Source organism: Balaenoptera physalus, assembly GCF_965194825.1.
Source record: "Balaenoptera physalus genome assembly, chromosome: 1".
NCBI classification, from domain to species: Eukaryota; Metazoa; Chordata; class Mammalia; order Artiodactyla; family Balaenopteridae; genus Balaenoptera; species Balaenoptera physalus.
This window is the reverse complement of record NC_138882.1, coordinates 25,386,543-25,400,681: the sequence shown is the minus strand read 5'-3', so window position 1 is coordinate 25,400,681 and position 14,139 is coordinate 25,386,543. Positions and strand designations below refer to the sequence as shown.

At 43.5% G+C, this 14,139-nt stretch overlaps 1 protein-coding gene across 18 annotated transcripts in view; it reads left to right on the top strand.

The window, feature by feature from the left end:
• The window catches only part of CDC42BPA (CDC42 binding protein kinase alpha), a 316,154-nt gene extending 302,152 nt beyond the window's left edge, over nucleotides 1–14,002 (top strand). For 10 of the 18 annotated variants that reach the window (XM_082469813.1, XM_082469807.1, XM_082469806.1 and 7 more), the window contains 4 exons: nucleotides 1,396–1,581; nucleotides 4,354–4,471; nucleotides 8,962–9,119; nucleotides 9,552–14,002. In XM_082469813.1, the coding sequence (XP_082325939.1) occupies nucleotides 1,396–1,581; nucleotides 4,354–4,471; nucleotides 8,962–9,119; nucleotides 9,552–9,683 (594 nt within the window). In that variant the 3' untranslated portion in view covers nucleotides 9,684–14,002. Of the gene's footprint in view, nucleotides 1–1,395; nucleotides 1,582–4,353; nucleotides 4,472–8,961; nucleotides 9,120–9,551 lie in introns of those variants that run through there. The other 8 variants (XM_082469796.1, XM_082469797.1, XM_082469811.1 and 5 more) reach the window with 2 other exon arrangements.
• The last annotated feature ends 137 nt before the right edge of the window (nucleotides 14,003–14,139 follow it).

Sequence of the window (14,139 nt, the reverse complement as noted above, 5' to 3'; positions counted from 1 at the left end):
TTTTATCTCCTATATCAGATGTGATATAGGAAATCTTTCTTATGTGTCTTAGTGAGCCAAGAGAATATAAGCGATTAATATAAAACAGCATATGTGTCTTACAAATACATACTGTAGTAGTTTCCTTGAATCCTTTTTGTCATTTACCTTTTTTCATAAGTGGATACTTGTAATAAAGAATAGATTTGTCTCTAGTTGAATGCAAGAGTAATATTTTACCTCTAAAAGATTTATTTTTTTAGCACATAAAATTTCTCCTAGCCTTTTACCCATTCCTAAAATTGTTAACAAATAAAATTTCAAGCTCGGTGACCTTTTAGACTTTTATGAAGTAATTTTACTTCTTAAAGTTACATTTATATCAATAGTTTTATCTTTTTGAAAAGAACCTTAGAAAGTACTGGTTTCACTCACATCTCTACCTTTCTTTTAAGCTTCCCTAATTTACCAGATTTTTTTTTTTAACAAAGAAAGCTCATCTCAACTCATGAGAATATCAGTCAGCATGTCTCCGGGAAGTCATTCAGCCTGTCTCTAATGAAGAGATGGTAGGATGTTTTCCTGAAACACAGTTGTTCTCAGAAACTGAACTTTGAAAGTTCCCATTAGAGAAGGTGACTGGGTGCTGAGTGACAGTTCCCAAATGTTCACAAGTTATTTTAACATGAAAAACTAGAGCCCTTGTTTTCAAAAACTTTCTTCTATGTCTTTAGTATTACATTATTTCATTTTTTAAAAATACACCTGAACATTGAAGAGAAGGTTGTTCTCTTGTTAAAAACAAACATGTTCTTTGGGTGTCTAAGTGGAGATAAGCTTGGGCTACTTAAAGGTAAACCAGTAATTGGTATATTCCACAGTTACTATTTCTGTTACAGGAAGATAAGATCAGTAAAAGCAAACACAGGTCAAGTCTATAAATACCAGGAAATGGTTTTAGTTTCTAAAGGAACAGTTTCATAACGCTTTTGGTGAGAGACTGGTTGTAGGTTCACTTGTTCTTTTCTTTAATTATTTCTCGCTTTTTCTATCCCTAATGTTTTTGGTAGATTTTTGCCATGTTTTGATTCTATCACATAGGAAAATACTGAACTAAATTTTGAAAATCTACTTGTATCTCTGAAAGTCCAGTTTCTACTCAGCTTGATAGTAATAAGAGAGAATAAGTTTATGAGGCAAATGATTTTTTGCAAATCAGCTCTTTAGGTAACTGGCAAGAGGATTACAAAATTTAACTTTCTAAGGCCTAAAAGTATTTCATTATGGATTCAATTCTTGATGTGAGATACTTACTTCATTTTTTCTACATGCATGTTGTCTGAAATGTCACATATATCCAGTGAATCCATTTTCATTACCTCATTACCTTTTTCTTCTTTCTGTTGTTTTTGATAGCCGGGTTTCCCTTATCCATCCCCTCATCATCACTCCGGTCTGATCTCCTCTCCGATCAACTTTGAGCACATCTATCACATGACTGTTAATTCTGCTGAAAAATTTCTCTCTCCTGATTCCATAAACCCTGAATATTCCCCGTCTCTACGCTCTGTCCCCGGTACACCAAGCTTTATGACTCTGAGGGTATGAACAGCTGAGTTAGGTGTTAACTTGTACTAACCATGTGCGGATCTCTGCCTGGCTTCATAAGTAACACCGCCAAGGGGGTACATTCTGTGAACGTTTCCCTTTGGCCTGTTTCTCTGTTGCCAAACTTCTATTCTTCCTCTTCCTCCTCTTCTGTCTTGGAGTTCTACTTTTTTCTTCTTTTGAGGAAAAAGATGAGGATTTGGGAAGATTTCAGTTTTATTTCTAAAACCGTATTGGAGGTTTTTCTATGTCTAATAAAACATCATCCCATCATGATATTTTTCATTACAGATACCATAAGAAATAGCCCCTGAAAAAAAAAAAAAAAAGAAATAGCCCCTGAGTAAGTCTTTATTCTATTAAAAACAAACAAAAAAGGATCTAGAATTTCTGAATTCTGTATTGCTCGTTACCCTAAAACCAGTTCAGTTCAGAGAAATTTTTTATATTTAGTGAAGTTAAAGTCTACAGAAGGGCCTGTCCAAAGGCCTTTTATCTACAATAAACCCCTTCTTGAAAAGCTCACAATTCTCAAAATTATAAAGTATAATAGTACCAGTGAATAACAGGAAAAATTACCAAAAGAAAGTAGTCTTTCTAATCTTTGAGTTGCTGATGCACCTTTAATTCCAGCCAGGATCCAAGATAAGAGAAGTAAATCAACAAAAGAAAAAAGCACAGAGTGCGCTGCATTCTGAAGGACTGTGGTACCTGCCACCGGGTCCTTCCACGCAGCCTTGCATCTTTGTAACTAGTGTCTCTGCAGTGGGATGGAGAGCAAGTGGCCATTCAAGCTGAATATCCATACATCTGTCAAGAAATATGTACTGACTTCAAGGGAGCATTTTCTCAAGTTTGTTTTGCAGATAATAAAATATTTAGATTGTATCATGCAAACGCATTTCCTCTGGCTTAGAAAATAATAGCATCCATTTTTTTATTTGTGTATTTAGTAAAGTAATTTTCCAATAAGAAAATTACCTGTAGGGTGAGAAGTTTATTTTTGTATTTTTGTTTGCATTCTAAATTGTGATGTTTTAAATGTCATTGTTATTGACATTAAACTATAATGTCATTTAAGTGTCTTATTTCACAAGATAAGATTACTTATGATAAACTAAGCTTCAGTTTGCTTGGTAACAGATTTCAGGTAGTGGATTCTAGGGGAAGTTGTATAAACTAACCAGTCAAGAATTTTTGATATAAAAGATTGTGGAAATGTTGCTTAAGTTAGTCTTCTATAAATAGAAACACTATGATTGGTGGAAGTTTTACCCTAATCTTAAGCATATTTGTGCAGGAAAAGGACCATCAGCTTAGGTTTCACATTACTTCATAATGAAGTTGAACTTCAGCTGAATGAATGATAAACTGTTGGGTTTGGGTTTTGTGTGGTTTTTTTTTTTTTTCCCCCAGAACATATCTTCTGTGTATCATTCTTTTATTACCTCAACATTTAGTGTTACTAAACCACTGGTATTTTTATAGGCTTAATTTTTGCCATTTTTTTCTAGGGTAGGTTTGTTTTATAGAAAAGGACGACACAAAGGTACCTTAAGGTTAATAGCAAAAACAATAAAAATGTAAAGGTTTAAACTGATATCCCCATCTCTCTTGAACTTGACTCTGCTGCATTGTATGCATGTCATCGGCATCTCTCAGGGTTGCTCCCATGAGTGGCTGTTGAAATGCTAGCACTGTTTTCTGTTTTAAATTTTTTTATTTTCTTAGAGAAAAAAAGGTAAAGTGTTTGCTTTAAACAAATAACACAGTAAGAATTACATGGACTTTGCAAATTTGATATATGAACCAAAGTGGCAATGGTTGAATTTAGAGCCAGCCAGCCAGCCAAATCTCAATATGTGTGATTCTTTAAAATGTATGATTTGGAGTTTTTCAAGATATATTAGTGCATGTTTTCCAAGAGATGTTAGCTGTGGCCCTGCATTAGTTGTGTTGCCATAACCTTCTCTCAGGTACCAGCCCTGACACCCCTTCTGGTCTGAAAAGGTCAGGGCCATCGAGGAGACCGGGTTCAGACAGCTGGTCCTACGCACCACCTCTCCAGGTGTGTGTGACTTCCAGAGCACTCTGTGGCTCATTTTCCTCCCTTGGACACCAACATGATTCAATATTAGATGGGAAACGTCTCACACCAACACTCCCAAGTTAAATGACTTCACCCAGGCTGTGATTGTTAACAAGCGTCATATTTATGACTCGTGGTGCTGCCGTCTTTCTGTGAGGCAGGAAGGCTGCCTGGTGACTGGGATGGGGACATGCAAATGGCACCTTCAGTATCAGGACAAGAGAAGGTGTACTTGAGAAGAATGTACTTTTAAGTGACTTTCTTCTAAATGGGCTTGTTCAGCCTTTGAATTATCCTAAGAAAATAAAAATCTCATATGTAGCAAAAGCTTTGTTTCAGTTATCTGCAGAGGTCCATGTAATTCTACACTTCACTGTCACTTCTAACCATGTAACTTTCACTTACTGCACTCACAACAACAAGAACAAAATTGTTATCTGTTGGTAAGTATTTCAGTAAGTATAAAGATAAGCACTTATCCTTGGCTGGGGTGAGGGTTACCTCTGTTACGGCTTTAGCACTTTTGCGGGCGGGAGGGATTATATAATCTGTTTCTTGTTCTGTATCACTCTGGTCAAGACAACTTTATTTCTTGAAATTAGGGTGAAAAATAGACATCTCTGTAGAAAATCAGTTTCACTCTGGATGAAGAATTTTTCTTTCTCTTTTGATTTTAGAACCCTCGGCCTCAGGAAAGTCGGACAGCATTCAGTGGCTCGGTCAGTATTCCATCTATCACCAAATCCCGCCCTGAACCTGGTCGCTCCATGAGTGCCAGCAGTGGCCTGTCAGCAAGTAAGTGGCCCCGGCTGCAGGGAGCATTTCCAAGGGAGCAAGGTAGCAGCCGTGCGTCATCGGTGGCCAGTGTCTCAGGCCTGGCTGGGTAACGCCTAGTAGGCAGAAGTGCAGCTGTTACGAAAACAGTCATAGAATCCTTTTAGAAGGTACAGTCCATGTGGGAGACAGACAAACAGCACTACAAATTGTGATGATAAAATGCCCCGAAGGAAATAAACAGGGGACAGAAATAGAGAGTAACAGGCAGTAGCTGTTGAGGATGAATTCACACTTAGAATAATTAGCAAGGTCACATGCCCGCCCCGGGGGTGAAGTCACATTGACTCATGTTTGAGTAACTGAAAGGAGGCACAGTGGCTACCTGGTAGTGGGCAGGGAGTGACAAAGAGTACAGCTCAAGAGGTAGGCAAGGGTCAGATCAAGCAGGGACTTGGGGACCAACGCAAGACATTTTTTATTTTTTAAAAAACACAGTGGGAAACCTCCGAAAAGTTTTAAGTAGGCAAGGACCATTAGGGCAAGACTGTTCTTGGCCAACAGCTGCTTTTCTGTCACTTTCTCAGAAGTAACCTGGTATTGGCTTCGATCAGAGAGAGCGGGGCGAGTGCGCCCGAGCAAACGCAGGCCCAGGGTGGACCCGGGGTAATGCTAACGTAGCCTCCCTCACCTCCCTGCAGCTGAGCTCTGAGAAGAACAGACGGTAGTAACTCCAGCTCACAGTTCAGAGTTATTCAGGCAGAAGCATATTCGTTGCCTTGTATTCTTGAATGTGAGACATTCGAGTCAGGCCTCCCGGTGCAGACTGAGTGTCCTCCTTCACGCACTGTTCATGCTGAGGACGCCGGTGTCAGCACCCGCCTTGTGCCCAGCTCTTGGTTTTAGGCTCTGGCAACACAGAAGTGAAGGGTGCTGGAATACCATTTGTTCTCTTGCTGTGGAACAAATTACCCCAAAATTTAGAAGCGTAAAAGAGCAAACGTCTATTATCTCTCACAGTTTCTGAGGGTCAGGGATCTGGGAGCTTAGCTGGACGGTCCTGGCTCAGGGCCTCTCAGGAGGCTGCAGTCAAGCTGTCTTCCGGGGCTGCCATCAACTCCGAGCTCAACTGGGACTAGAGAAGCCACTTCCCAGCTCACTCACATGGTTGTTGGCAGGCCTCTGTTCCTCACCACCGTGGACCTGAGTGCCCTGGTGACATGGCCGCTGGCTTCCCACAGAGCAAGTGACCTGAGACAGAGAGACCGAGCAGCGGTCTCAGAAGGGACATGCCATCGCTTCTGCAGTCTGCTGGTGATCACACAGACCACCCCTGGGACCATGGGAGGACCCCGCCCCGGGCCTGCAAACCAAGGACAGGCGCCTGCTGCAGAGACTGGCTGCAGACGTACAGAGCGCGTGCAAGGAGTTTCAGTCGACAGGCAGAAGTTGAAGTGTCCATCTTGTGACTTTCTTGTTGTCATCTCCCAAAGTCATCTCTAAGCAGTGTGTAGCCTAGATTACAATGAAAATATCTAGCCAGTTGGAAAAATGGCAACCATTTTATGAATTACCTTTTTACTAATGGTAGCTCAATAAGATAACAGATTTAATATAACTAACCAGAAGCTATCAACACTTGAGATGCAAAGAAAGTATCACAATATTAATAGTTAAGTTCATAATCCCTTACCCAAAACTCTTGGGGCCAGATACCTGTTTTCAGAATTCAGATTTTTTTTTTTTTATTTTAGAAGGGAATCTACCATATATTATATTACATTCCTAGCAAGATCTAAGACAGCACCTACAAACATATTAATATTTATACAGCAAAATTTATGACTAGACATACTATGAATATATAAATAAATGTACTCTTTTTAAGTGAAGTCTGTAATCAGCCTCCAGTCAGTTCAGATTAAGTCTGCCACCACATGAATTTACATCAAACATACGAAAAAAGTTTTGGTTTTCAGGGCTTTTGGATTTGTGGAATTGCAGGTAAGGATAGGACCTGTAATACAGAGATTTAAAGGGCTGAGTGGCCATCTCCTTAGGAGCGCTGAAGTGAGGGTCCACTGTCATTGCTGATAATATGCAAGCTACAGACTGGAGCCAGCTCCAAATCCCTGTCAAGGCCTTTAATGCAATAATCAGGCGTGGCCTTCTTGAGATTCTTAGTACCAAGCTGTTTGTATAGAGGTTAAGAGGAAGACCAGCCCAGGAATTCCAAGGGGCATCTGCCATTTAGAGTGCTTCTTGCTGGCTTCAAGAGTAGCCCAGCTCACGTAAAGAATTTCCAGAAGGACAGCCTGCCAAGAGAGACACAAGAAGAAACGGGGTTCCATGTTGTCAACCTCCAGAACCAGAAGCACAGGCTCTTCCAGGGCCAGACTTGCAATGGCTTCCTGACTGAAGTCAAATTAACACAGAGCTTTCCACTGTGACTCTACCCGCTCCTGTCAGTGACACGCTCACTGGGGAGCCTGCAGACTCTCCTAGAGGTCATGTAGAGTTACACACTGTCACCCCAAGAGATCTGGGGCCCAACCCCCTGAATCACCATCTAGAACTCTTTGGAAGAGACCCTGCCTGAGTTGGAACCACAGTTTTCAGATTGTCCCCCTTTGCTGTTCAATCAAAACAGCCCATCTCAATTTTTTAAGATTAGGGTGGTTGAGTGTAATTTTTCTCTGAAAGGAACATTCCCAAAGTTAAAAAAAAAAGAAAAGAAAAGAAAAGAGAAAGTGTAAATCACAGAGGTGGATTAAGTTCTCTATTCTATAAACGATCACTAGGACGGAGGAAAAGAGCCCAGTAAGTGCATACTAAGCTCTGGGCAGCCCCCTCACACACCTTCCGTCTTACATTTCATTCTCCGTGTATTGAGTGCTCAGTTCCCACAAAAATCCCATAAGGTAGAATTTATTTTCTTATTTACAAATGAAGAAAACTGAGACTTAGATAAAATAACTTCCTTAAGGTCACACAGGTTAGTAAGCAGAGCAGCAGAGCTCTCTGGCAGTTTGGGTTTTTTATTCAGAGCGACAAAATTTTAAAAATAGTAACTTACATTACAGCTTTTGTTAAATTGAGCACTAAACTAGACATGGAATTGAAAGAGAAATCATAAAAAGTGATTTATGCCTTCAATTAGGTTGTAATCTAAGGAGACATAAGATCCACAGCAAAAAAGTAAAGAGTACATAGCCAAAGAAACACATCAACAAATGAAAATCAGTATATGTCTGGTGACAGATGCCTTAGAAACTGGATGGAGTGTTGGAAGTAAGATTACTCAGACTGAGATGCATTCTAGAATCATCAGAAGGGCTTTTAAAAGTTAAGTCAGAAATTCTGTTATTATTGGTCTGGGATGGGGCCCAGGCACTGGTGTTTTTAAAGCTCCATAATATAATATGCAGCATACAACCAGTGTTGGTAACGTCTGCAATAAGTAAATTATGGTGACACAGCTGAGGGGCTCAGGAAACAAACCGAAACTAGAAGGAAGCTGGGGGAGATCACCAAGGACAGGGCTTCAGCAGGCAGGCTTCACAGTCTATACCTTGTAGTTGTGCTGAAACCTCAACGCGGTCTCACAGTCTTTTTTGACCAGTGATCTTAATATTGCAGCTCAGCAAGATTAAAACATTTTTCAGTAAAAACTAAAGAATAGTAGGGAATGCTAAGAGTTTTAAACAGGTACTCACAATACCCCAATATTTCTAAGATTTTTTTGGTCATCCTTTTTCTTCCTCTGAATGGTGCCCGTCCTCCTTTGATGTACCCCAACTCTAAGATCAAAATAGAGTGTGATTTTAAAGAAACTCACCTCATTTTTGTATCTCAGGCTTTTTGCCCTGTGGAATGAAAATGCTTCTCTTTTGTTCCTTTGTGTTTTTTATGAAAATTCTCTACAAGTTAAGTGACAGTCATGCATCATCAGGTGGCATGGTCTTCACTTCTGGGCACTGTTCTGTTCTGCTTCATCGTTTAGCACGTGTGTTTTGAGCACCTGCTGCATACCCGGTCCTGCACTGGGTCCTGCAGAGGCAAAGACCGTCCTTCTGTTCAAAGAATAGCAGGCACATAATTACAACATAAGATCCAAATGCTCTGAAAGAGGTGATAAGAAGTGCTGTAGGAGCTCCAGGGAGTGGGAAAGAAAACTCACTAAGGCAGTAGCACGTGGGTGGAGACTGGAAGATTGATTCTGTGGAATTGTCTAGCAAGCAGGGCAGCCTGGGCACGGCCAGTGCGAGCAGGGGCCAGCGGCCCGGTGAGTGCTGCCCGCTCACCCAGCAGCCCTGGCGGCTGGGCTCCGAGGTGGGCTTGGGTGTCAGGGTAACGCAGCTGGACTCACGGCCCATCAGTGAAGGGCTCTAAGCGGGAGGGTGACCCCAGGGCAGCGGGAAGGATGGCTCGTCACCTCAGCAGTCTGTGCGCTTTCTAGAGGATCGTCCCCTTCTGCACGTATAAAGTTTCACCTGAACGATGTGCTGTAGGGTCATCCGCACAGAACGGCAGTGCATTAAAGAGAGAATTCTCTGGAGGAAGCTACAGTGCAAAGCGGCAGCCCATGCCCTCCCCGTCAGAGGGCTCGCTGTCCTCGGGAGGCCTGGACCAGGGAAGTGACGCCCCGGCGAGGGACTACGACGCAGAGGTGAGTACCGCGTGGGCAGCACCTCTGTCTGGGGACAGGGGTTTGGAGAAGTCCTGAACGAGGACAGGCGAGTGCGTTTCCCAAAGCCGGCCCACCGCCTTGAGCCTGGCCTCCGCTGCCGCAGGGATCAGCCACTCACCGCAGCGGGGGTGGCGGAGCCAGTCACTTGGGTTGCAAACTGCAGTCTCCCTGGAGGTGTTCAGACTTCTCATAGCTTTTGTATGAAAACGGCCTACATTTCTAAAGACCTGCAGAAGGGACTGAGCGTTTGTTGTATTCTGTGCCTCTTACTCAGCTCAGAAACGGGGCTTTCTACTGGCGGGAGAAAAGTCACGTCAGTTCATTGGCCAGGGTGGCTGGAGGGGACCCGTGGTGGCCTGAGCCCCTCCCGCCCCTCTGCCGCTCCCTGACGTCTTCCTCTGGGCCTCACAGGACTCTGATTCTCCGAGGCATTCCACGGCTTCCAACAGTTCCAACCTGAGCAGCCCTCCCAGCCCGGTGTCGCCCCGGAAGACCAAGAGCCTCTCCCTGGAGAGCACCGACCGTGGGAGCTGGGACCCGTGAGTGGCCTCCGCTCTCAGACCAGACGCCGGCAGCGGCCGCTCTGGGCTCCCCTCCGCTCACTCACCCTGTGCTCTCACTGTCATCCCCCCCACCCCTGCCTGGAAGCGCCAGGGCCGCAGCAGAAGCAGGCGGGGACTCAGGAATTCTGCCTCTGGGACTCGCGTCCACGCCCCCTCGACTGAACAGCGACAGCCGTAAAGACAGACTTTCATTGAGCAGCTCAGATTAATACCGATTTCATTTCATACACTTAGCGTTGCTTTCCAGAATACTTCACCCCTCCCCTGAAAGGTAGCTTAAGTAGGCAGATTACACAAATGTAAGCTATAAGAATAAGATTAGACAGCCATTGTTTTCACAGTAGAGTCTCGTTGTAGCCCTGAGACAGCACGTGGGGCTCTCGCCAGTGGGCCCCGGGCACGCCAAGCCCCTTCAGCACCACAGTGAATGTCGATCTGATCGTTGCCAGTAAGTCCCTGTTCACTAAAACGATGCATATTTTACTACAAAATAGAGTTTAACTAAATACGCAAATGTAGAGGTTAAATACTGACTGTATATAATAAAAAGAAGCATCTTGTATTCAACAAAAGATGGATGCATATATGAGACAGAGATCACTTAATTTAAAGAAATGTGTTGTTTCTTGTCTGTTTTCCACCTAAGATATTAAAGGGTAGAAAGGCCTCCAGCTGACGTTCACAGAGGGAGAGGGAGAGGCGTGGGAATTCCCCTTAGCGCCATTCCTCACACTGGCCGCAGTCACCTGGGAGCGTCAGGGAACGTTCCAGGGCTTTGGTTTCATCGGTTTGGAGTGTGACCTGGAAACCAGACTTTTAACATTTGAAGCCTCTTCAGCAGCATCATTAAAAGGCATATTTACTTCTATCCAAGACATTTCTTTTTCTAGCAGTAGAATTTGAACCACACTTCTCATTTATTACTGTATTTTGGTGTCTTCTGCTGATGAATGTAGAAATGCATTTTGTCACCTTCTGGATCCCTTCCACCTGAAAGGACACAAGGAATGTCATAGTTTCTGAAGGTCCATAAAAGGGTTCATGAAAGTGCTTTTTCTCCTTGGCTAATCCCCTTACTCCCTGAGTGGCAGCGAGGCGTCTGGGCCCCGGCTGCGGCGGCTTCTCTGGGGGCGGGGGGAGGTGTGTGTTGAGGGGGTGTGGGCTTCCTCAGATAAGCCTGGGAAAGGGGTTTAGTTACCAAATAAGGTAAAACCTCAAACGCAAGGACTTGACCAGCCTTAACCAAATACTCTTTCCCGCACCCAGTGGGCAACGGACGCGCTCAGCCCGGGCGCAGGCAGGAAGTCAGCCCGCGTGGCCATCTTGGCTGCTCAAGCTTTTCCTCCCTCAGTTGCTGTATTGTGGTGTTAGTCACATTTCCGTTTGGATTCCCGCTGTTTTAATTACCACAAGGAAATGAGATGCAGGACCAGGACTTCATGTCTCCAGAGTCATTTCACCAGTTAAGCACATGAGTAGAGAAAGAGATAGAAATAAAAATATTTCATGGAAGTAAAGAGAATCTGCCTCTCTTTTACTTTTTAATCTAAATTTCTCTGAGAAATAGACACAGATTTTCTGCTCTCTTCTTTAAAATTCAGCTGAAATGGAAGGAGTTTCCTGCCGTTGCTTGTCTGAATTGCAGTGTTTGAGCACTGCCGTTTCACCCCGGCCCCGATTTCACATCTTTCTCCTCAGCAGCAGCTGTGCCGGCCTTCCCACCACAAGCCACAGGGAGCTATACCATTTCCACTGATGCCACTCTCTGGAGCAGGTTACTGAGGTTCAGTGAGGGAAGAAAGGATCCTGTTTGGGGATTATATTATAAAATGTTACAATAGAGAATTTTAAAATAATAACAGCTTTGACATTTGAACTTGGTGCTTGCTCAGATTTGATTGTGTTTTGCTTTGGATGGGCATAAATTACTGCACAATTCTAACCTTCTAAATTCTTTGCTTTTGGAAAAGAAGTGTCATGTAAAAATATTTTTGTGCATTCAGATAGCAAGAGTCAGACCTCGAGTCTGGCTGTTGCCAGGACTCCGGTAGCTCCTTAAGCTTGACACTTCTCGGGAGAGGAGGGAACCGGCCAGCCAGGTGCTGAGTGCACGTGGCCCGCTCTCCTCCAGACCCTCCCTCCCCCTGCTTTCCTTTCCCCTCGCCTCTTCCTGCCTCCCTTTTCTCCCCTGAGGAGGCAGACCAGGCTGAGATTCACGGGACTCCACACTAAGCCATTAGTTTATAGCTTTGACAACTAAGTTTCTGCTGCCTGTAGGTGCTTATTTTTAAAAGATGCTTTTAGGATCAAAATATAACCGTTCCTGAAGTCTGGGCTCCACTACGTTGAGTCATACCCTGCAGCCCCCCAACAGGGCAGGTAAGAGGAGGGCTTGTCTTGGCCGCTGGGCTCACTGGGAGGTGGATTATACTCCAGTAATCTGAAATGGTCTTACCAGTAGTGAGAGAGCAGTCCCAAATATGATTAGCTTCCAATAGTAGAACTTTGGGGGAGAAACACTGCCAAGGGTAGTAGTTTGGGAGGTACTTTCCCAAGATAATGATCATTCTGCTGGGCCTATCCCCATTCTTAAATATGAAGCAGTTACCTTCAGAAGCTTCTTGAGAATGGTTTGGAAAGATGGGGAATGGGTTCTAGAGAAACAGAAAACGTAATGATCATCGAAAGGGATCACTGAAAGATCATGGAACAGATGTGATGTTGCTGTCTGAAGTTATCCTTTGTTTGTTTTCGTGCAGGACATTCAAAGAATGTATATGGCAGCAGGAACTCATTTCTCTTCTCAGTAGAAAGTAAAAATAAGTGAAGAGGCATTTCTGGCATAGTCTAGATGTGTTGGTATTTGGTGCTATCTTTGTTCAGCCAATTTGTTATCTACTCTTGAATTCTGACTACTTTAATCTGCTCGTGCTTTGGGTGTATAAAATTACATATATGCATATATATATATATATATATATATTTCTTTTTGCCAAAAACAAAAGCCCTCCTCCTTGTCAAATGATTGCTAAAGCAGATTTCACTTCTTTAGTTATGTGTGTACACACACACACACACACACACACCCATACCTACACTGAGTGATTTATCTTCTTTCCCAGGGAGCACAGTTTTAAGGCTATGAAATACAATTAAAAAGGGTCCATCTACTGAGTTTTCCAAGCAATTCTTGTACCCAGGTTTCAGGGAAGAATCTGAAATTCCTGTTATGTTTACAGCAACAATCTGTCATTCCCCAGCTGGCTCTCAGCCTCTCTCTCTCTCTCTGCCTTCCATATGGTTAGAATCATGTCATTTTGCTACTCAGTGGCCGCATCTGCTTCTGTGAAAGACCAGTTGCATTTATGTGGACTCTCAGGTATCATTAAAGAAAAGCCAGAGGAGGGGTGAGTGGACATCCCTAACCCCCAGGTACAGCAGGGCCATTTGCTGGCCTTTGGCCACGAACACTGTAGTCTCCCAGCTGAACAGAGCTTTGTAAAGCTCAGCATCCACTCTCTGGACAGAGGGGCATTCTCGGCAGCGGCCAGCCTTCGCCACTGCCCCGGTCTGCTGGGCTGAACAGGGAAGTAACTGGGCGCCTCGCTCCCCACCTCTCGGTGGCCCCGTCCCCGCATTCGTTAGAGAAGCCACATGGCATTTCGTTGGGCCCATCTTAAAACCTTTCCTTGTGATGACTTCATTCTGCAAGTCCAGCGTTCTCTGCTGTCCTGCTCCACAGGAGGGCCTCGCTTCAGCTGGTCTGTTTCAGCGCTGGCCGGTAGGCCGGCGCTCCTCTCCCTTCCCAGGGACAACCGTTATACACAGAAACCATTGCATTTATGGGGGGAAATTGATGAAAACAAGTCAACCTTGAAATTTCATGAAAACAAAATGACCTGCCTTTTTATTTGATAGTGTAATACCATTTGTTTTATAAATTTTTTAGGGTTTTTTTTTTTCTCATTGTAATATTATTGTACAGTTTTGCATGGCCTGGGTGTAATCATTTTTTTGTTTAGAATATAATGCTGACAAATAAGTGTGTATGGAAGGGGAAAAGATACTGCTTTGGCCTCTTATCACTCCTTATTTCATTTTGTTTGGTTTTATCCCCTCATTGTCTTAGGGAACTTTATGAGATTCTCTGCTACCAAACAATGGTGTGGATTCTTTTGCACAGAAATATTTAAGGTGGGACAGTCAAAATGTAACAGAAGATGCCTCGCCGATATTTTACGTTGGTATCACTTAATATTAACCAGACTCTGATGTATTGCAATAAAACAGGGAACTGTTCGAATTGAGTATTTTGTCTTCTTTTCCCTGATTAAAAAGTCTGAGGGACGGAGGAAAGGTGACTGACTCTTTTCGTCTTGTTTGACCCCAATTTCTGCCAGCCCCTCTCCTCATCCGGCTTCCTCGTTACACTAGAA